We start from the raw sequence: 23,351 nt of genomic DNA, 5'->3' as shown, positions 1-23,351 counted from the left end.
ATAGAACAGCTAGGATCACATTTCATGGTCTCAGGTTCCCTGAAATAGAACAGCTAGGATCACATTCCATGGTCTCGTTTGTCCTTAGTCTACAATGTGTCCAGGTTGAATGAGTTACCATATGAATATGGAGTCTCTGTATCTGTGTCTCTGACCCTTCCCTGTGTTTCTCTTCGTATCTAGATGTTCATCCAAACCACCACATTGACAGTCTCCATGAGCCTGAGTGCCTCTGTGTCTCTGGGGATGCTCTACATACCCAAGGTCTATGTCATCATCTTCCACCCAGAGCAGAACGTACAGAAAAGAAAGCGCAGCTTCAAAGCCGTGGTGCAGGCGGCCACCATGTCTACTCGGCTCTCCCAGAAGTCCAACGACAAGCAGAACGGAGAGACGCAGAACAAGATCGAGCCAGACAGAACACAGTAGGTCTCTCATTGGCTGACGAGCCAGACAGAACACAGTAGGTCTCTCATTGGCTGACGAGCCAGACAGAACACAGTAGGTCTCTCATTGGCTGACGAGCCAGACAGAACACAGTAGGTCTCTCATTGGCAGTTCAGCCAGACAGAACACAGTAGGTCTCTCATTGGCTGACGAGCCAGACAGAACACAGTAGGTCTCTCATTGGCTGACGAGCCAGACAGAACACAGTAGGTCTTTCATTGGCTGACGAGCCAGACAGAACACAGTAGGTCTCTCATTGGCACACATTGGTCTCCTGCACTGTGACATCACTTCTGTAACTACACTAAACTCTGTACATTTGCTAAGCATCCACATACAATATATTTCTCATGTATTGGCCATCACAGCTAAAGTAACAAACAGAGCTAATTGAATTCATGACTTACCAGTACCACGCCGTAGTACCATAAAAAGCCAGAATCCTTTTGCCTCATAGCAGAGCGAATCTAAAGGATGACCTCTTGAGCTGATCCTAATGTATGTATAGAATCAACATTTAGAATGTGACTTGAATTCTTTTAAGTTGCCTGTTATAAATGCCCCATTGCCAGTCTTTTCATCCACACATTGCTCTGAAGCTTTATCTGTGCAATATCCAACTCCACTTCTCTCTCTTTCTCTCTCTTTCCCTTCTGTCCTTTCTCTCCTTCCTAAATCTCTGTAAAGCCTTGTGGGTTTATTTCCACCGGTCCTCTATCTCCACCGAACACACTCCCTTCCATTACCAAAGGAAAAGTCAGGCATTTTCAGGCTGTTCATCTCATTACAACCCTATTATCGGGTCTTTGGAGCAAAAATATTGCTAAGTTAGCATGACATTTCCAAAATGATAATTATTGATATGGATATTCCCATAGTGAACATTTGGATGCACATGCAAGAAACTTTATTAAAGACTAATTATGAAAAGGAAAGAAAAATACATGGAGGTAAATTTAAGAACTGATTAATCTATCCCTCCCTTCACCTTTGAATTTCTTAATTAATAAGAATATATCTTTCCCCCTACATTACAAAAAAATACCTGGAGGTAAATTTAAGAACTGATTCAGCAATTAATCTATCCCTCCCTTCACCTCTGAATTTCTTAATTAATAAGAATATATCTTTCCCCCTACATTACAAAAAATGTTTGATGTTATTGAGGCTATACTATAGTATATACAGAGAGTAGGTTGATGTTTTATAAAGACTACGAATTAATAATGCTCCTTTCCGTGAATCGAGTTACTTTTGTTTCTCCTCCAGTGAAGCTTCATATTTATTTCAGCTTCCCCTCCAGTTTTCAGTTGACATCACATCTTTGTATAGAGCTGCATACATTTCAGTCTGTTCAAGGTATAACCTACTCAAAGACTTGATTTCTTGGATGCACAGAAACTGGGAGTACAAGGCTCACTACTAGTTTACTGGCATTACTGCAGCTAAACCTAGCTACTTCAGTATTTAACTAATTTTATCACCATTTAGTGGGGTATCTCATTTCATTAACTCTCTTAAGTAAACATATAATACTTTATTGAAATTCCAGACTGCTGTTGGGACAATTGTCATGATTTCTCTATAAATTAACAATGTGTATTTAAAACAGAGTATTTTAGCTCTTGGTTGACGTGCTTCTGAGAGTCACATCACTGCCGAGTGGTGCAGAGGTCTAAGGCACTGCATCTCAGTGCTAGAGGTGTCACTACAGACACCCTGGTTTGAATCCAGGCTGTATCACAATCGGCCGTGATTGGGAGTCCCATACAGCGGCGCACAATTGGCCCAGCATCGTCCGGGTTTGGCTGGTGTAGGCCGTCATTGTAAATAAGAATTTGTTCTTAACTGACTTGCCAAGTTAAATAAAGGTTAAAATAAAATAAAATCACTACATTGGTGCATGACATAGATTCATGAAGGTGTTTCTAACAGTATTTGTTGTGAAGTAGCAAGTCCATTGAGGAATAGCTTGTAGTTTAGCTAATTATGTCTTCAGAGTAGCTTCCCCAACAATGGTTATTTTAATCAGATTTAAACATATTGCACAGACCAGTCTCCAATGCTCTCTGCTTTTTGTTTATCATACACTGTATAGTCAATAATCATTTCAAGTGTCCCATCAAGAATGGAATTTTAGAAAAAGGAAATTACATTTCTGTCCATATTTAGGTGGTGAATCTTTCAGCCAGTATAATCCTTATCATACACTATAATTGCTTTCATGGAGTTTTGGCATGATGAGTCAGTATAGCTTTTATTGAGATTATGAATCATATCACTTTAATCTTGGAACAGGATATTGAAATACTGGATAGCATATGAATCGCCTATTTTTAACTCATCTTTTCAAGTATGAGTGTATATCAAAGCTATTGGCCTTTTTTGCTCAACTGCTCTTGGTCATGTTCATTGGAACTGCAGTAATTATTTCACTATTTCAACAACAGATCATATTAATCAGTCAAACACATTGCTATGCCCATGAAACAATGTGCCGTTTCCATGAAACAACGGGCCGGTTCCATGAAACAACGGGCCGGTTCCATGAAACAACGTGCCGTTTCCATGAAACAACGGGCCGGTTCCATGAAACAACGGGCCGGTTCCATGAAACAACGGGCCGTTTCCATGAAACAACGGGCCGGTTCCATGAAACAACGGGCCGGTTCCATGAAACAACGGGCCGGTTCCATGAAACAACGGGCCGGTTCCATGAAACAACGGGCCGGTTCCATGAAACAACGGGCCGGTTCCATGAAACAAGTTGGCGCACATATCGAATTTAGTCAAGGCAGGAAATTCCAAAATGGATTGCCCTTCATGCACATAATGGGCCAGCTTAATTAAATATCTGTTCCAACAAAACAGGATAGCTGTAGAGTACCAGTGACTCTTGAACATTAAGGTCTGACAGGTCTTGTAATCTATTTTCCACTAATTAGAAACAGCAATTCATTCAGTTTCTTCCTTCCTCTTGACAGTCTTAGTTCATTTGCATCCCTCTCTACAGACTTAAGAAAATCTACTTTGACTGAGACCAGAGACCAAACACTGAATATTATCTCCCAAGCCCATCATCTGAGAGGACTATAGGAACACACCATGTTTTAGCCTCATTCAGTCACACAGCATATTCACTGCTGCGTTAACTCTGTTGTCCAGACTCATTGTGAAAAGTGTCATGTGGTTGGACTAACTAAGAACAACATGGTCATCACGACTGTGGAAATAGCAGAGCTATTTCATTGTTTCTCTAGTGAACTATTTGACTGTTACTTTGAAATACTGTATGTTTTTAATGTACATTCTACGCATTTTGTTAATCATGCATGTGACGTTGTTTATGATGAGGTTTTGATTATGCATCATTCTGACTTACTCGTTATCCTTTTATCATAACAGGTAACTGAAGTGTGGCCAATAATTTATCCAGAGGACCTACATTTCACTAAGGAGCAGGAGATGTTATTGAAGGCCATGCAGTAGGGAGAGGAGGCCTGTCTTTAACAGTAACTAGGTACCTCACTGGTCCACTGGATGTCAATGGAATGAAGCTGCAACAAGGAAGTGTTACACCCCTTCAACAAGAACTAAAATGAACTTAAACTGGTGTCAAAATGTTAAAGCCTTCCAAAAGCCCACATTAAAAATGGGGGGTGGAGTCAAACTGGACCCATCCGTTATCAACCAGTTAGATTTACAGCATCACAAAGATCATCACATTGAAACACATCTGGATACTGAGACACAGCAAGAGGGATGGACCAAGGCCACCACAATGTGAGACTGATAATGTACTTTTCTAAATATTGTGATGTTTTAATCTCTTTGATCTCTGTTCTATTACCTTAACATTCAAACTTGCTCCAGAGGACATGTTGTCTCCATTGGATCATTTGTATGCTTATTTCATCAACATATCAGCATGAGTTGTTTTTGTGTGAATATTTGTGTCCATAGGAATCTACAGTGGAGCTCTGCAGAGATGCTCAGACACTGCAATAAATGACACAGATGCCCCAGTTAGAAACTGACCTAAATGACAGTGAACTCTTTTGTAGTGAACAAAATGCAGTGATACTATTTGGCTTTGTTTGCTTAATTTCAAACTTAACTTAGGTTATATGTTGTTTGAGATGCCCCAACAATATTTTGCCCCTGTTATTTTGTCTCCTTACTCTATGTATGTGGAAGTAATGTACAAAGCTGTAGTGTAGACTGTACCTGGATCAACATAGTTATTTATCAACTCATTCAATAAACCGTGTTGATTTTTATTCATCCTTATTTCCCCGGATTTACTTTAATTTAGATGCTTTTCTTCTTCACGTTTGCACTTTTTACCACCTTATCCAAAGATTTACTGATGTTTTCTCACAAAAGGCCCAAATGTTGTTCGCAGGATGATCTATTATAAGGTCATATCTACAGAGTAACCAATTTGTATTCATACTGTTCAATTTAAAGTACAGAATGGATTTTCATTTTGTACCTCATCCAGACCATAACTACAGTGTTATTTTTTAAAGGGAAATCCTAAAATTACTTTTTCATTTGTACACATCTCATGGTTCCTTGGGCATTTTTGCATGTGCACAGAAGAAAATATGAAATTTTTATATGATAAAGTATACACATTATAGACTTGATTCAAATAATGATGTAAATAGGGTGTGTATAAAGGTCATGGCAAAAACATGTCTGACTTATGTCTGAATTAAATGTACTGTATGTGTGATGCAGATGAGCGCATGCATATGATCTTCATGTCTTTAAGCACAAAGACTCAGAGTCCTACAAAATCCGCATCACAGAAAGCGAATGAAGGAAGAGCAGCCATTCCTAATATCCGGTGGGTCCCCATGTATTGTCAAATCATATCAGCACTGATATAGAGCACAGCACAGCTTCATTATCAGTTAAAGTTGTCATAAATGATTTGTTTTGGAACATTGTGTCTTTGCATATATGGTGATCACAGATGACAAAAGTATTGCTTGAATAATGGCATCTCAATTTAATCTCAACATAATTGACAAGGAAGCAATGGGCATTGTTGATGACAGGACATCTACTTTTCAGAAAAAGGGTTCTCTCCCATTACCAAAAGGAACAAAGTACTGTACATGTAATTTTGGCACATACACTTTAGACATGAGGCACACTGAATATCTGGGTGCATATTCACAATACTTTACCCGACAGAATAGTTCACTATACCCATGTGGTGATGACATTCCATGACATTGATACATTATCATGGCGGCTACTTCTATGATTGGCAGAAGGTCTACAGACGGAACTTAAATTAAAGCACAAAAACCGATAACAAAAAATAAACCAGGTTCATAATGTGTGGAGAAGCAGCTTCAATTATATTTTGGTTTAAGCCTTTAATAGCTCATACAATCAGTGCATTAAAACAAACAACAAGGAAATGTTCTATACATTAAAAGGTGTTCTGCTCTCTACATACAGTGCCAAGTATGGCATAAAAGTAGAATACAAGTAGAAACCATCTTGATTGTGACAAGTTTCATTATTAATGTCATGCTTTATGTATGGTGCTATCACCTATTATTTATCAATACGTTTCAATTAGGTTATAAATATGCTACAATACCATTAGTGATTCTAAATAAGGCATTAGGAAGAACCACTTAGTTGTTTATACATGCAAAGACTGCAATGTCCTCCTCTACACGAAACTCAGGTGTTTTATTTTGCATTTGGATAAAGGACAATCTCTCATTGTAAATGTCACTGTATGGATAGTTCCTATTTGTAAAGAAAGATGTTTCCTTAGGACAGATGCAAGATTTAGGCATAAAGGTATTATGTTCAATGTACGCCTATGACTTGCCTAGTTAAATAAAGGTTAAATAAAAAAATCTAATAAAAAATGCCTATGATGATGCATGTTGGAATAAATGTTTTGCAATGAAATGATTCAGCTTGAATTTAATTTGTGCACATTGCAGACACCAGTACGGTATGCCTTTTAAATGATGTACAGTTAATCAATGTTTTACCCTGAAAGGTAAGGAACATAACTGCATAAATAACTGTTCTGCTCCATCAGATTCATATTTATGACATTCATCCAATGTCTACTAGTAAAAGAAACGCAGGTGTGACCAACATCTTCACCTGGAAACAGAGCGTGACCAACATCTTTACCTGGAAACAGGTGACCAACATCTTTACCTGGAAACAGGTGACCAACATCTTTACCTGGAAACAGGAGCGTGACCAACATCTTTACCTGGAAACAGGTGACCAACATCTTTACCTGGAAACAGAGGTGTGACCAACATCTTCACCTGGAAACAGGTGACCAACATCTTTACCTGGAAACAGGGGCGTGACCAACATCTTTACCTGGAAACAGGGGCGTGACCAACATCTTTACCTGGAAACAGGGGCGTGACCAACATCTTTACCTGGAAACAGGGGCGTGACCAACATCTTTACCTGGAAACAGGGGCGTGACCAACATCTTTACCTGGAAACAGGTGACCAACATCTTTACCTGGAAACAGGGGCGTGACCACCATCTTTACCTGGAAACAGGTGACCAACATCTTTACCTGGAAACAGGGGCGTGACCAACATCTTTACCTGGAAACAGGGGCGTGACCAACATCTTTACCTGGAAACAGGGGCGTGACCAACATCTTTACCTGGAAACAGAGGCGTGACCAACATCTTTACCTGGAAACAGGTGACCAACATCTTCACCTGGAAACAGAGCGTGACCAACATCTTTACCTGGAAACAGGTGACCAACATCTTTACCTGGAAACAGAGGTGTGACCAACATCTTCACCTGGAAACAGGTGACCAACATCTTCACCTGGAAACAGAGCGTGACCAACATCTTTACCTGGAAACAGGTGACCAACATCTTTACCTGGAAACAGAGGTGTGACCAACATCTTTACCTGGAAACAGGGGCGTGACCAACATCTTTACCTGGAAACAGGTGACCAACATCTTTACCTGGAAACAGGTGACCAACATCTTTACCTGGAAACAGGTGACCAACATCTTTACCTGGAAACAGAGGTGTGACCACCATCTTTACCTGGAAACGCAGGTGTGACCAACATCTTAGTTATGCCTTCCTCTGCAATGAAGACTATTGACATACAGGAAATGATAGTATATCAATTTGCCATAAACGTGTGCAGATTCTCTTGAGGATGTGAACTATTTATGGATACAAAAAGGCAGCATGGCCATGAGGTGTCAGTGAATTCTAATATCCCCAGGGTTCTAACACTGCAAAAGATACACATGGGGTTCTGCAAGCCTAACACTCTCAGACCAACACCAAAGCTTGTTTGCATATTTAACAAATAAGGGCAGACAGACATGAGACCAAATTGCTGAAAAATTATTCCCACACTACAGGTGGCTATATCGATCTGCTAATACAGGACTAGTAAAGGCCCACTTTTGAGAAAATCATCGTTTTCAAATGTTTAATTTATTCTGATTTTTTTACGGGGTGCTGTAGCACCCTCAGCCCCAATACTACCTGAGGCTTTGGACATCCATTGTGATTGCAATTGGTAGTCAATTTCTGCAGCGTGCTACAGTGGGGAAACTGAGACTTATTCCTCACTAGGTAACTGTGTAATTATGGATGCAGGTATTAGAGATTAATGTAACTACGATAGTCATATGTTTGGGTTCATTGTGTCAAATGCAATCAAATAACACCTTTAGATAAGTCTGACCAGACTCTGAAGCAGCACTTACACTTACAACTTACAATCATAAGTACAAATCAAATCAAATCAAGTTTATTTTATATAGCCCTTCGTACATCAGCTAATATCTCGAAGTGCTGTACAGAAACCCAGCCTAAAACCCCAAACAGCAAGCAATGCAGGTGTAGAAGCACGGTGGCTAGGAAAAACTCCCTAGAAAGGCCAGAACCTAGTAAGAAACCTAGAGAGGAACCAGGCTATGAGGGGTGGCCAGTCCTCTTCTGGCTGTGCCGGGTGGAGATTATAACAGAACATGGCCAAGATGTTCAAAATGTTCATAAATGACAAGCATGGTCAAATAATAATCAGGAATAAATGTCAGTTGGCTTTTCATAGCCGATCATTAAGAGTTGAAAACAGCAGGTCTGGGACAGGTAGGGGTTCCATAACCGCAGACAGAACAGTTGAAACTGGAACAGCAGCAAGGCCAGGTGGACTGGGGACAGCAAGGAGTCATCATGCCCGGTAGTCCTGACGTATGGTCCTAGGGCTCAGGTTCTCCGAGAGAGAGAAAGAAAGAGAGAAGGAGAGAATTAAAGAGAGCATACTTAAATTCACACAGGACACTGGATAAGACAGGAGAAGTACTCCAGATATAACCAACTGACCCTAGCCCCCCGACACAAACTACTGCAGCATAAATACTGGAGGCTGAGACAGGAGGGGTCAGGAGACACTGTGGCCCCATCCGATGACACCCCCGGACAGGGCCAAACAGGAAGGATATAACCCCACCCACTTTGCCAAAGCACAGCCCCCGCACCACTAGAGGGATATCTTCACCATGCCCATAGAATGAACCCTAAAAGAAGGAAAGCTAGGAATATACAAAAACAGCCTTGTTACTTATATTTCAACCACAGAGGAAATAGGTAATGTTTTTACTTACAAATGTTTTTACCAAATGAGTGTATAGTGCCATCTTGTGCCTATTATGAAAATGGCATTCCTCCATGATATTCTCTCCAATATCATCATCCATTGACCACACTTCACAAATCATGTGTAATTTATAAAAACGTATCTTACACCAGAACAGCTTATGATAGCCGCCCTGTAGGAACGCATATTACGGACAATCAAGAGGCCTGGAGCGCCATAACCACAGAGTGACTGGTTCAAGCTGCACTATATTTTGCATTTTAGTCATTACGCAAACGCTCTTATACAGAGCGACTTACAGTAGTTGGTGCATTCATTTTCATACTGGACTCCCGTGAGAATCGAACACAACCCTGGCGTTGCAAGTGCCATGCTCAACCAACTGAGCCACATGGCACCCTGCATTACAACTGTTCCCTTATCAGGTAATACCAATGATGTATATAAACGTGTGGGGTTTATACACATCAGTGATACACTAGTACAGGTATACAGTTTCTCAACCCCATGGGCCCAATAGGTGGTCCTCGTTTTTGTTCTTGCCCTAAACTGATAAAACTAATTCAACTGATCAGCATAAACCATTCTGGTCGTCCACAAGGAGAGATATGGGAAACACTAACATTAAAGAATGAAGAGACGATTGGATTCATAATTCTTGACATATTGAACGTGTGACCTCTGGATACAATATCACCTGCTTGGAAGGAAAACACTCACAAGTCAAAAAAAAAAAACTTCTGCATTCAAGGATGTTGTCACCATCAAAATACTTCCTGCTTCCTGAATCATCTCACCAAGGGTTTCTCCACATAATCTATGCGGTGGTTGACTTCAGTGTTTTTCTTGCAGATTCTGATATTTATGAGTTATCATGGCTACTACTACTTCAGCTGCGGTTACAGAACCTCCTGGATTAGAGACTCAACGCAAAGAAATCGAGTCTTTACTTCAGGAACATGAACTCCGTGCAGGGGATACTTGGTAAGACTAAAGATACTTAAACTAACCCGCCCTCTGCTCTGAATTTAAACCCTACACTGATGTACCGACAACAAATAATGACAGTGATGACTTTGCTGTTGCTTAGATGGCATATATCGTAATCAGCATAATTTAGCATTATCTTTAGATAATGGCATTTTTTAATTGGCAAATGTGTGTTATTACTCTTGCCTGAAATATATGCGCTGGTGTTTGGAATGACGTTTGATCACTGCGTTAGCATTTTAGGGAGAGCATGATGCGGAAAACTAGCTAGCTAAGGTTATGTCAGCTCACGGTAGTTGTTTGGTTAACCAACTAGTTAGTTGGATTGTGATGCTATTATTACGATTAACATCACGTCCCAGACTCCCAGTTGACATAGCCTGTTGGGACATATCATGGCAAAGTTTTGGCTGTAGGGAGCAAGCTTACTAACTACTGTAACATTAGCTAGCTACACTGCCAGCAGGCTAGCCCGCCTGTTAGCTGTTACGCTAGCTAGGAGAGGGACAGCTATCTAGCAATTTGCAATCCTTTCGGTTTAATGTCAAATTATTGGCATTCTGTTTGTTTTCTAAAGTTTACAGATTATTCTGTGTTGTCCCTATTATTTTGAGCAAGTGAGCGCTATCTAAATTAGCTAACTACCCTGGCTACGCTTGCGTTCCTTCATACCCTTTAGCTAGCTAGCTAGCTGGCTGGTACTTTCGTTTTTGCCAGCAAAGTTTCGTTTTATCCGGTGGTAGGAATAGTACGCAATTGTCATAGTTGAGTTGAAGTAAAGACATCTTAATAGAAAATGACTCAAGTAAAAGTCCTCCAGTAAAATACTACTTGAGTGAATGTGAAAGTATTTGGTTTTAAATTGCACTTAAGTATCAAAAGTAAATGTAATTGTTAAGTGTCAAAAGTAAAAGTATAAGTAATTTCACTTTCCTTATATTAACCAAACCAGACGGCACGATTTTCTTGAGAAAAAAAAAAATATATTTACAGATTACCAGGGGCACGCTCCAACACTCAGACCTAATTTACAAACAAAGCATTTGTGTTTAGTGAGTCTGCCAGATCAGAGGCAGTAGGGATGACCAGGGATGTTCTCTTGACAAGTGTGTGAATCGGACCATTTTCCTGTCCTGTTCGAAATGTAAGAAGTACTTTTGGGTGTCAGGGAAAATGTATGGAGTTAAAAAGTACATTTTCTTTAGGAATGTAGTGAAGTACAGATACCCCCCAAAACTACTTAAGTAGTACCTTAAAGTATTTTTTACTTAAGTACTTTACACCACTGGATTTATCAGTATAACACCCAGATGAGGAATGATCGCTGCTACCGTTGTGGTTATATAAAGGTCAGGAAATCTGTGTGAAAGAATGAAACACCATTCAAGTGCTGTTTTGTCCTAACAAACTCAATTTAAAAAAGGGAATTAGACAACTAACGTTAGCTAGGTAGCCATGATTTGCCAAAGGTTAGCAGCCCTAATTTTGAAATATCCATTCCTGCAATTGGGAATTTTCGATTATAGCTAGAATTGTATCAGTAAATAAACCAAATGCACCCCAATCAGAAAAGAGATTGCTGTAATGATAAAATACTAGTCTAGGGGGATGTGATGTGGAGTTGTTGGTTAATTAATGTCAGCAGGCAAAATATAAGTCTCCAATTTAGCTGTTCCTATAACTAACACATGTAGGTACCTGGTGGAGAGGCGATGGTATGAGCAGTGGAAGGAGTATGTGGAAACAGGAGACCAGAACTCCTCTTCTTTCCCTGGACAGATTGACAACACAGAGCTGTTTGAGGGTGAGTGTCACATCACAAATAGGTCCTGTAACAACAGAAGACAGTATTAAATCAGAGACAAATCATGATGATTATGATACCCACAGAACTGGATTCCTACCATCTGAAGGAGCGTCTGGTGGAGAATGAGGACTTTGTGTTGATCCCTGCTGAAGCATGGCATAAGCTTCTGGCCTGGTATGGCATGGTAGAGGTCCAGCCTGCCCTGGAGCGGAAGGTAAATGGCAATTCCACAGTAACAGTGACACTGAGACTCAGATCTTTCACTATGAAATGTATGTCAAACAAAAACCAATGATTGCGAAGTTAAACAAACAATACAACTCTATGCACAAGGACTACTTTTAAAAATGTCCACTGACAATTTGATAAAAACACATTTATTTGAAGAACAGTGCAGATGCGAAGTTTGGTAACAGAATGACGGTGTGCTGTCATTTTGTTACCAAACTTCGCATCCGCACTGTTCTTCAAATAAATTCATTTTTGTAAAATGTCACTCTGTCACTGTGGAATTGCCCCAAAATAGAATGGTCACAGAGATACAGAGAACCTGCAGAACCTATGGTCAAATCATATCATGTTGTACTGACTCATGTTGTGGCTATGAAAAGACACAACTTCCATTGAAGTGTTTCATTTGTATTAGGCAATACATTGCCTGTTAATGCGTGGTCTGTTTCAGGTGGTGGATCTGCCCAGCCTAGTCAAGGTTGAGGTCTACCCTGTGGAAATCTTCTTGTGCCTCCATAGCAACATGGAAAATGTTGTGACGGCACAGTTTAGCCGTGCAGATCACATCCGTAAGTAGAAACGCATTTAAAATATGCGTTAGTAGCTATGCTGAGTCGTTGTGCACCTCATATGTATGTGTGTGTGTGTGTGTGTGTGTGTATATGTATATGTATATGTATAGATATATGTGTGTTTGTTCATGTTTTCCCCTTCAGATACGATTCAGAAGGTGATGATGAAGCAGTTTGATGTGGTGGAGGGGGCAGAGACCCGGCTGTGGATGAAGAGCTCAGACACCAGCTGTGAGAGGCTGAGGAATGTCCACGTCAGAGTCCTCGACTCCTGCCTCAGCTCTGGCATGGTATGTCTGTTACTCTGACTGTCAGTGCTCCGCCCCTCATCCCACATCACCCCACACCTACCTTCTCCCCTGACTGTCAGCGCTGAGATACAGTGGTAGTGTGTTTCAATGGCAACTGTGTTGTAACATGTCCTGCTTGCATTGCAGACGGTGATCATGGAGATGAGGAATGCAGATGGTACCTGGCCCAGCTCCAGACCGCAGATCATGTGGGGGTTCTTTCTTTTAACCATTTTTCTTTCTTTGCTAATATTATCAGTGTGTCATTAGAGAATGTACCGTTGCTATTGTAGCAACACAGTTTTGTGGTAATGGTGATTCCCATATGTCGGATAAGAAAACGTGTTGTATCTGTAGGAGTCTACACTACCTTTTGTCTTATTGTATTATTCAGTAGATGATATTTAGTAGATGATAGTTTCTCCTTCCCTGTCTTGTAGGAGGAACTCTGTGGAGGAGCAGGACTCTTACCGGGGCCAGCCAGGAGTCTGTGGCCTCACCAATCTGGGAAACACATGTTTCATGAACTCTGCACTGCAGGTAAGTCATCATTACTACATAATGTGTCAATGCTGTACCTAAATGCAGGGACCTGGTCTATGATGGATGGATTGTGTTCCTCTCCCTGCTCTGTCCAGTGTCTCAGTAACACTCCTCCACTGACGGAGTACTTCCTGAGGAATGCCTATCTGGAGGAGCTCAACTTCACCAACCCCCTGGGCATGAAGGGGGAGATCGCAGAGGCCTACGCTGACGTCATCAAACAGATGTGGTCGGGGAGGCACTACTCTGTGGTTCCCAGGATCTTCAAGGTAGTTATCAGTGTGTGACACTCTGCCCACAATTTTATAATCAATTAAAAGACCTTGTCAGTCTGTCATGCTAAGGTGTTACCATGCATACCTTGAGAACCTCGTGTGTTGTTTTTCATACCAGACCAAGGTTGGTCACTTTGCCTCCCAGTTTCTGGGCTACCAGCAGCATGACTCCCAGGAGCTGCTCTCCTTCCTGCTGGACGGGCTTCATGAGGATCTCAATCGGGTCAAGAACAAGGAGTACATTGAGCTGAGGGATGCCGCTGGCAGGCCTGACCAGGTAACAACCTGTAGTGGAAAGAGGGCAGGGAGAATAATAGTAAAATACTGTACCACCATGGCTCTGCAAGCTGTAGTAGACCTAAAAGGTATTTTCACACTCACCCTTTGACCTCAACGTTCAGGAAGTGGCAGAGGAGGCATGGCGTAACCACCGGAGACGGAACAACTCCGTGATTGTTGACACCTTCCACGGCTTGTTCAAGTCCACCCTGGTTTGCCCCGAGTGCCGCAAAGTGTCTGTCACCTTTGACCCCTTCTGCTACCTGAGCGTTCCCCTGCCTGTTAGCAAAGACCGGGTAATGGAGGTATTCTTCGTCTCTCTGGATCCTGTGGCCAAACCTGTTCAGGTACAAGATTCATCTTCCTGTAGTTGGCCCTACATCATGCTTTTTATATGTGATCATGTGTATTGATTTATTTGTTTACTATCCCACCAGCATCGCTTGGTTGTACCCAAAGCTGGCAAAGTGTTTGACCTGTGCTCCGTTCTCTCGGAAATGACCGAAATCCCAGCCAATCAAGTAAGACATAGTTTTAAAGTCACTGTGAAATAAACAGTAGCCTCTGGTAACTCTTTTGTCATTCGTCACATGAAATGTTGAGTTGATACTGACCTGTGCCGCTCTCATTTCCTTATTTCCTATTTTAGATGGTTGTGGCCGACGTGTTCAACCATCGCTTCTATAAGCTGTACCATGCTGATGAGTCTCTAAGCTGCATCCTGGACCGGGATGACATATTTGTGTATGTAAAAAAACAGCATTTACCTCCACACCAAAAACATACTTTTGGGGTCTGTTCCTGTTAGCTTCAGCATCTCCCCTGACACCTGTCTGTGTGTTTTCCTGATAGGTATGAGCTGAACAGAGGCTCTGTGGAGGAGGAGGGGGATGAGGTGGTGCTGGCTCTGTACCTGAGGGAGCGCTCCCACTACAGGGACTACGGCTCAGGGAGCAGCAGCTACGGGACGTCCCTTTTCGGACACCCACTGCTCATGACCGTGCCTCGAGGCCAGTGCAGCCGCGACGCCCTCTATCACCTTTTCCTGCAGCGGCTAGCGTGAGTTACTGTCACAGCCCAAACATCAGCTAAAATAGGCAATGCTTTAGAATAACTGGTTGTAAAGATACTGTACTGTGTCTGAAAGATGGTGCGGTGATGTTTCCACAGGCGGTATGTCCGACCACCAGATCCCTCAGAGGAGGTGGAGGAGGAGGATGAGGAGGAGGGTGAAGATGATGATGATGACGATGAGGAGGAAGAATTGTACAAGACCCAGACCAATGGTGTCAGCTACGGTAACTGAGCTCTAAAATTCTCACTTAGCAAATCATTGATACGCTGGACAGAATGGATTTCTACAAACTCACGATTTTACTTAGTGTCTCCACTCCACAATGTTGTCTGTCTCCACAGATGACGGCGAGAATGACTGTGAGAGGCCAGAACCCTCCAAGAGAGATCACTGTTGTGATGGTGTCGGCCAAGGGCCTGCTGTGACCCAGACTCAGCCAGACCAGACCCAGGAGTCTGGAGGAGAGGCACAAGCTGATGAGGGGGCCAGCAGTGAGGTCAGGGCAGGGTGCAGCACAGAGGACAGTGCCTCGGCATCCTGCAGTGCTGGAGCCAGTGGTGGTGCTGGAGCCAGTGGTGGTACTAGTGTTGATGCCAGTGCTACAGGCCCAACAGACAGCCAGCAGGGCGCAGGCCACCAGCAGCAGCAGCCATGTGAGGAGGAGGAGGAGAAGGGTGAGTGCCCCCCCTGCCTGCCACAGGCCAACGAGAGGCAGGCAAAGAGAAAGGGCTGCGAGGCCAGACGGAGGAAGCTGCTCTTCTCCATCCAGGCGGTCAACTCCAACGGCACCACAGAGAGAGGCATGGGAGAGGACGGCAGTGCCTTCTCTTTTAGCTGTGAGTCTCAGACATCACTTTCACACTGTCAACTGCTTTGTCACTCCTGTAGCTAGGCTCATATACACTGTGTATACAGCAGTATGTGGACACTCCGTTAAATTAGTGGATTCGGCTATGTTAGCCACACCCGTTGCTGACGGGTGTATAAAATCGAGCACACGGACATGCAATCTCCATAGACAAACATTAGCAGTAGAATTGCCTCACTGAAGAGCTCAGTGACTTTCAACGTGGTACCGCCATAGAATGCCACCTTTCCAACAAGTCAGTTTGTCAAATTTCTGCCCTGCTTGAGCTGCCCCGGTCAACTGTAAGTGCTGTTATTTTGTAGTGGAAATGTCTAGGAGCCACAACGGCTCAGCCGCGAAGTGGTAGGCCACACAAGCTCACAGAACAGGACCGCTGAAGTGCATATCGTGTAAAAAAATTGTCTGTCCTCGGTTGCAACATCACCACCGAGTTCCAAACTGTCTCTGGAAGCAACGTCCTCACAACTGTTCGTCAGGAGCTTCATGAAATGGGTTTCCATGGCCGAACAGCCACACACAAGCCTAAGATGTGCAATTCCAAGCGGTGGCTGGAGTGGTGTAATGCTCACCACCATTGGACTCTGGAGCAGTGGAAACGTGTTGTCTGGAGTGATGAATCACTCTTCACCATCTAGCAGTGCGGCGGACGAATCTGGGTTTGGTGGATGCCAGGAGAAGGGTAATCTTAATGCTACAGCATACAATGACATTCTAGACCATTCTATGCTTCCAGCTTTGGAGACAATTTTTTACATTTAACTATGCAATTCAGTTAAGAACAAAATGAGTTGACGGCCTACCGTGGAACAGTGGGTTAACCGTCTTGTTCAGGGGCAGAACAACAGATTTTTACCTTGTCAGCTCGGGGATTCAATCCAGCAACTTTTCGGTAACTGGCCCAACGCTCTAACCACAAGGCTACCTGCCGCCCCACAAAGCCAGGTCCATACAGAAATGTTTGTTGAGATTGGTGTGGAAGAACTTGACTGGCTGCACAGAGCCCTGACCTCAACCCCATCAAACACCTTTAGGATTAATTGGAACACATACTGCGAGCCAGGCCTAATCGCCCAACATCACTAATGCTCCTGTGGCATTAGTCCCCCGCAGCAATGTTCTAACATCTAGTGGAAAGCCTTCCCAGAAGAGTGGAGGCTGTTACAGCAGCGAAGGGAGTACCAACTCCATATTGATGTCCATGATTTTGGAATGAGATGTTCGACAAGCAGGTGTCCACATACATTTGGCCACGTAGTGTACTTTTCCTTTGTTTTGGAGCTTAGTAGCTGGACATTTGATGTAATATTACTGTATCTCTTTCACAGCTCAACCATATGTAGCCATGGACTGGGATCCTGACATGAAGAAGAAATACTACAACGAGAATGAGGCAGAGGTATGTGTGAATAATGCTTTACAGTATATGTGGTATTAAAGTGTGAAGCTATTAAATGTGTTTGGGCCTGCTTGCTGGTCATTTAGCTAACTCCAGAACTCCTTCCATCCACAGAAGTATGTGAAACACCAAAGCATGGAGGTCCCTCACCAGCAGACCACAGTGCAGCTGCAGGAGTGCATAGAGCTCTTCACCACTGTGGAGACCCTGGAGGAAGAAAACCCTTGGTACTACTGCCCCACACCTGTTATTTCTATCTATCCTACCCTATGTATCCTCCTGTGCCATTGGAAACTATTCAGGCCACTTGACTTTTTCCACATTTTGTTACGTTACAGCCTTATTGTAACATTGATTAAATACAAAATAAAATTCTCAGCAATCTACACACAATACCTCATAATGACAAAGTGAAAATTCGTTTTTAGAATTTTTTGTGAATTTATAAAACATAAAAAACAAATACCTTATTTACATAAGTTTTCAGATCCTTTGCTATGAGACTCAAAATTAAGCTCAGGTGCATCCTGTTTCCTTTGATCATCCTTGAGATGTTTCTTCAACTTGATTGGAGTCCACCTGTGATATATTCAATTGATTGGACCTGATTTGGAAAAGCACACACCTGTCTATACAAGGTCCCACAGTTGACAGTGCATGTCAGAGTAAAAAACAAGCCATGAGGTCGAAGGAATTGTCCGTAGAGATCCGAGACAGGATTGTGTCGAGGCATAGATCTGGGGAAGGGTACCAAAACATTTCTGCAGCATTGAAGGTCCCCAAGAACATAGTGGCCTCCATTATTCTTAAACGGAAGAAGTTTGGAACCACCAAGACTCTTCCTAGAGCTTTACAGTATCTATCTATCTACAGTATCTATCTAGCTATTTACTGTATTTATCTATGTACAGTATGTATATCTATGTACAGTATCTATCTACAGTATTTACTGTATACTGTAGATTTTATTTAACCTTTATTTAACTTTAACTTACAATAGACACTATAGAATTATACTATCTACCTACAGTAGAGATCCAAGTTAAATAAATATAATCTGTCCATCTACAGTATCTCTATCCATCTACAGTATCTATCGATCTCTGTTTAACAAGAATGATGCTGAATAGAGTTAAAATGTCAGTTTTCCCGGGAAAAGATGTCGACTTAATATTTTTACATCAGTAACATATTACAACTTACTGCTAAATACTGTTGTCATTTGTGTGCAATGGTCTTCTAAAGATGTGTTGCATGTGTTTGCTGCAGGTACTGCCCAATGTGTAAGAAACACCAACTGGCCACAAAGAAACTTGACCTGTGGTCACTGCCGGAGGTTCTCATCATCCACCTGAAGCGCTTCTCTTACACCAAGTACTCCAGGGAGAAGCTGGACATCATCGTTGACTTCCCTCTCAGGTTAGTTACATCCTGTCTGTGTCTTCTATACTGAACAAAAATGTAAATGCAACATGTAAAGTGTTGGTCCCATGTTTCATGAGCTGAAATAAAATATACTTTTTCATACACACACAGTAAGTTTATTTCTCTATAATTTTGTGTACAAATTTGTTTACACCCCCGTTAATCAGCATTTCTCCCCAGCCAAGATAATCCATCCACCTGACAGGTTTGGCATATCAAGAAGCTGATTAAACAGCATGATCATTACACAGGTGCACATTGTGACAATAAAAGGCCACTCTAAAATGTGCAGTTTTGTCGCACAACACAATGCCACAGATGTCTCAGGTTTTGAGGGAGCATGCAATTGGCATGCTGACTGCAGTTATGTCCACCAGAGCTGTTGCTAGAGAATTATGTTAATTTCTCTACCATAAGCCGCCTCCAACATCGTTTAGAGAATTTGGCAGTACGTCCAACCGACCTCCCAACCGCAGACCACGTGTAACCACACCAGCCCAGGACCTCCACATCTGGCTTCTTCACCTGCGGGATCGTCTGAGACCATCCACCCAGACAGCTGATGAAACTGAGGAGTATTTCTGTCTATAATAAAGCCCTTTTGTGGGGAAAAACGAATTATGATTGGCTGGGCCTGGCTCCCCAGTGGGTGGGCCTATGCTCTCCCCCTCCCAGGCCCACTGGCTGTGCCCCTACCATGTCATGAAATCCATAGATTAGGGCCTAATGAATTTATTTCAATTGACTGATTTCCTTATATTAACTAACTCAATAAAATCATTGAAATTGTTGTATTTATAGTTTTGTTCAGTATAATAATAGACATTCTGTCCACATGTTTTAAGTGGGGAGGATGTCAGTGTGACTAGTGTAAACTCTAAGTCACTACAGAGTTATTAGTGTTGAGAGGAGCTATCCTAATCCAACCCTATTGCTCTTTATTACAGACACCTCGACTTTTCAGGTTGTCTGCTGAAGAAGACCGGTACAAACGGAGAGCCGCCCAGCCGATATGATCTGATAGCAGTATCCAACCACTACGGCGGACTCAGAGATGGACATTGTGAGACGCTGCTTTTGTATATCATACTTTGATATATGCCTTCAAGGCAGTGTGTAACTTTTCTCTCCTCTCTCGACAGACACCAGTTATGCCCGGAACAAAGACAACGGACAATGGTATTACTTCGATGACAGCAAGGTGACATATGCAAGGGAGGAACAAATTGTGGTAAGTTTAGCTAAAGGACAGCTGAGAATTATTTATTAATTTTTGTTGTCTTGCAATGTCATGATCTCCCCTCCTTTGCCTATACCCTCCACTTCTAGACCAATGCTGCCTACCTCCTGTTCTACCACCGACAAGATAAGATTCGCCAGCCCACCTTACCCGCACCCTTGGACAGCTCCTCTCCCACCCAGCCTGCTGATGATGTCACTTCCCCTAAACACGATGGGATGGAGGGAGCCACTCCCTGTGTCAACATGGAAACAGACTGAAGCAGATTTGTTAGTGTTTTTTTTCTCTTTTTCCTGAGTTGATGGGGCTTTTTGATTTTGTATTGTTTTATTTCTTTTCTATTCCAAAAAAACTTGAACCTTCTTCCTCTGTTCTGCATTGAACAAGGAGTGAGAGGCTAGATTCTCAGGCCGGTGGAGAAGAGTGAGGAATACAATTTATTATTTTTTTAATTTAATTTTTTTGAAAAGATTATCGAGTAAATCTGGGGAGACCAATATAGTAGAACATTGAATGATGAAATCTGTCATTGCTTAATCAGACTAAGGTATGCAGTGTTTGTCTATGCTGATGCCAAATGGACCTCTTAGTGATTGGATATAGTCAATCATAATTTAGGTGATTCAAGACCTATGAATTGTGAATATCTGTGCACCACTATCTATCTGTACTGTGCTGCACTGTTGGAAAGATGACCTCTAACTTTGATCGACTGCTGTGCTTCTCAATTGAGCTCGAATCGAGGCAGATTTCCTTGAGGCTGTTTGAATAGAATTGAATGCATTTTGCTCTAGAAGGTAAATCACAATGTATGAGGTTAAAGGCCCAGTGCAGTCAAAAACTTGATTTCCTGGGTTTTATATATTTCCTCATTGAGGTTGGAATAATACTGTGAAAATTATGCCCTTTTGGTGTAAGCTGTTTTGAAAAGAAGACCTGAATTTCAGCTTGTTTTGCATGGGTGGAGTTTTGGCATGCCTGGTGACATCACCGGGCATTATAAGTTAGACCAATAACAGAGTTTCAAACCTCCATACCAATAATGGCTAGTTTTCAGGATACATATCCCTCCAATTATGGCGCGTTCAATACAACTCGGAAATATCTGACTTCAGTGCCTTCAAGACAACTGAGAACTCTGAGAAGAAGAAAAACCCTGACTGGTAAAAAAATAGTTTTGAACGGTCATCCACCTCGGAATTCCAAATCGGAACCTGTGGCATCTTTCTAGAACTCCGACTGTCTGATCACTGACATCATGATTTGACCTCGCCCCTCCATTTAAAAAAAGAAAAGAAAATCACAGTAAGGTACTTAACTGTTACACAGAAATGATTTGATATTCAGATCATAACAGCTGCATTGAAGGGAAAATCCACTCAAAAGCTATCTTTTGGCATTTTTCCATTAGTCCGCTGTTGATACAGCAAAATGCATCATCATGATGATGTGGTCAGTGACACTTTGCTTCTTGAATGTCCAATATCTTGAAAACTTGACTGCTGACATGGAAAACATTTTGTGACTGTGTCAACAGTGTACTATTGAAAAATACACCAAAATATATATATTTTTTTGGAGTGGATTTACACTTTAACAGCATGGATAACCTGGTTTCAGTTAACTCCTGATTTTAAAATCAGATTACATTCTCTGTTATCTTTATATCAAGAACTGCATTAACCAAAACACTGCAATGTGATTTATATGGAACATAAAGGTAAAGAAAACCCATAGTATTAGAAGCAGACACTTTGAATACAGTTGGAGGCGCCGTGGCGTTGTATATTTTCTCTTGCGATCCATTATTTGTTTTTCATTGAATTATCAGACACATAAATTGGGCATCTTGGTGCTCGTGGAGATATTTCATTTCTAGTTAGGATTAGTTTTCCACTATCAACAGTGATTTTGAGATAGAATCTCTTGTGCAGGACATAAACAGATGCATATTTTTCGGATTCAAATATAATTTGTACTCTCTTAGTAGAAGCAAATAAATGGCTACATCTTTAAAATTAGATATTAGTTTTATTTTATTCTGTGCAATTTCTTAATGACGAGCAATGGATAGAGAGCTCTTAAATGATTTTTTAAAGCGCATCTGTACAGTATTTTTCTATTGTAATAAATGTATTGTCTTTGGTCATCTGATTCAGAGACAGGGGCGGGGTGAATTAATTTACTTTGTTAATAGATTAAATATTTTATTGTATAGTCATCTTTTGATATTAATAAATGATGACTATAGCCAGTAGGCATGAGGTAGATTTTACACTTTTACATGACATCCTGGCTTTCCTTATCTTTTTTACCAGTAAATGATCAGGATTTATAATTCGATTTAAGGTGGCTGTGAGAGCTGGTTAACACAAGCCCTTTAGAGATGTAGTTTAGATTGGGCTGTGGCCATGCTCTGAATGGCAAGGCCTGCTTAGTTTGGGATGTTCATTATTTCCCTGAGAAAGCAATATGCAGTATGTAGTTGTCAATATGCAGTTTATAGAAACTGGAGCGGAAGGCCATTATACTGCCTAAAAACCTGTAAAAGGTCAATCTTCATATTTTTGTTTGTCAGAATCACATTGGTACAAAAGGTCAGCACACACAAGGTTAATGCCAGCCAGCCTGACTACACAATTATCTTATTCACCAACACCCGTTTGGTCTGAAATTGCTGTTCAAAACATAGAAGCCATTTTGTACAATGGAGTGACCGCAATGATTATATTCTTGTATCAACACACGATTGGTGATGCTGCAGTAAATGTCTGGGCTTTTAGTGGGAACAGAGGCACTCTCCAAGGTAGTTTAGTCTTTTCTGAGCGATCTGGAAGAGGCCAAGCTGCCATCCCAAACATATTCCTTGGTCCTCCAGAACTACTTAACGTCCAGTACGATACATGAATGTCCACATTTAGGATGTTGCAGTGCACTGAATACTGTACCCCCTTTCTTATAGGTGAAGTTTTCATATTCATACATTAATGAAAATGGGCATTTCACACCTGCATCATCTTCCCTTCTGTTCCAACATTGCTTTGACACAATGCAGTGAAGTTGCTACTTTGCGATGAGTATGTAAAATAAAATGTCTGATTCATTCTTATACATTGTATTTGTATAATACTTCTGCCTCAGGATGACATGGCTAAACATTTAATTATGCAGTCAGATGTACCGTACATGCTACACATTGCTTTTTCTACACGGAGATCAGGCATTCCACGTGATTGATGAAACATACACT

At 41.7% G+C, this 23,351-nt stretch overlaps 2 protein-coding genes across 3 annotated transcripts in view; both read left to right on the top strand.

Moving 5' to 3' along the window:
• grm6a (glutamate receptor, metabotropic 6a) overlaps positions 1 to 6,396 on the top strand; it is a 46,070-nt gene extending 39,674 nt beyond the window's left edge. For both annotated transcript variants that reach the window (XM_055932403.1, XM_055932402.1), the window contains exons 11-12: positions 184 to 425; positions 3,853 to 6,396. In XM_055932403.1, coding sequence (XP_055788378.1) covers positions 184 to 425; positions 3,853 to 3,856 — 246 coding nt within the window. In that variant the 3' untranslated portion in view covers positions 3,857 to 6,396. The remainder of the gene's footprint in view (positions 1 to 183; positions 426 to 3,852) is intronic.
• A 3,487-nt stretch (positions 6,397 to 9,883) lies between these two features.
• On the top strand, positions 9,884 to 23,210 carry usp11 (ubiquitin specific peptidase 11). The gene is made up of 21 exons (XM_055932400.1): positions 9,884 to 10,094; positions 11,795 to 11,904; positions 11,991 to 12,121; positions 12,590 to 12,707; positions 12,855 to 13,000; positions 13,148 to 13,209; positions 13,441 to 13,540; positions 13,639 to 13,812; positions 13,937 to 14,095; positions 14,220 to 14,444; positions 14,535 to 14,618; positions 14,747 to 14,841; positions 14,950 to 15,156; positions 15,268 to 15,395; positions 15,514 to 16,008; positions 17,366 to 17,436; positions 17,551 to 17,663; positions 18,706 to 18,855; positions 19,809 to 19,924; positions 20,004 to 20,092; positions 20,191 to 23,210. The coding sequence occupies exons 1-21, from the start codon at positions 9,985 to 9,987 to the stop codon at positions 20,359 to 20,361; spliced, it is 3,054 nt and encodes a 1,017-aa protein (XP_055788375.1). The 5' UTR covers positions 9,884 to 9,984; the 3' UTR covers positions 20,362 to 23,210.
• The last annotated feature ends 141 nt before the right edge of the window (positions 23,211 to 23,351 follow it).

This window comes from Salvelinus fontinalis, chromosome 8 (genome assembly GCF_029448725.1).
Source record: "Salvelinus fontinalis isolate EN_2023a chromosome 8, ASM2944872v1, whole genome shotgun sequence".
NCBI lineage: Eukaryota > Metazoa > Chordata > Actinopteri > Salmoniformes > Salmonidae > Salvelinus > Salvelinus fontinalis.
Note: the sequence above shows the minus strand (reverse complement) of the source record. Positions and strands in the feature narration are given on the sequence as shown.

Bases quoted from the DNA above. Each gene is read 5' to 3' on its own strand.
- usp11 (XM_055932400.1), top strand. From the start codon at position 9,985: ATGGCTACTACTACTTCAGCTGCGGTTACAGAACCTCCTGGATTAGAG. The intron at 12,122-12,589 runs GTAAATGGCAAT...GGTCTGTTTCAG, and splicing joins AGCCTGCCCTGGAGCGGAAG to GTGGTGGATCTGCCCAGCCT. The intron at 18,856-19,808 runs GTTAGTTACATC...TCTTTATTACAG, and splicing joins ATCGTTGACTTCCCTCTCAG to ACACCTCGACTTTTCAGGTT.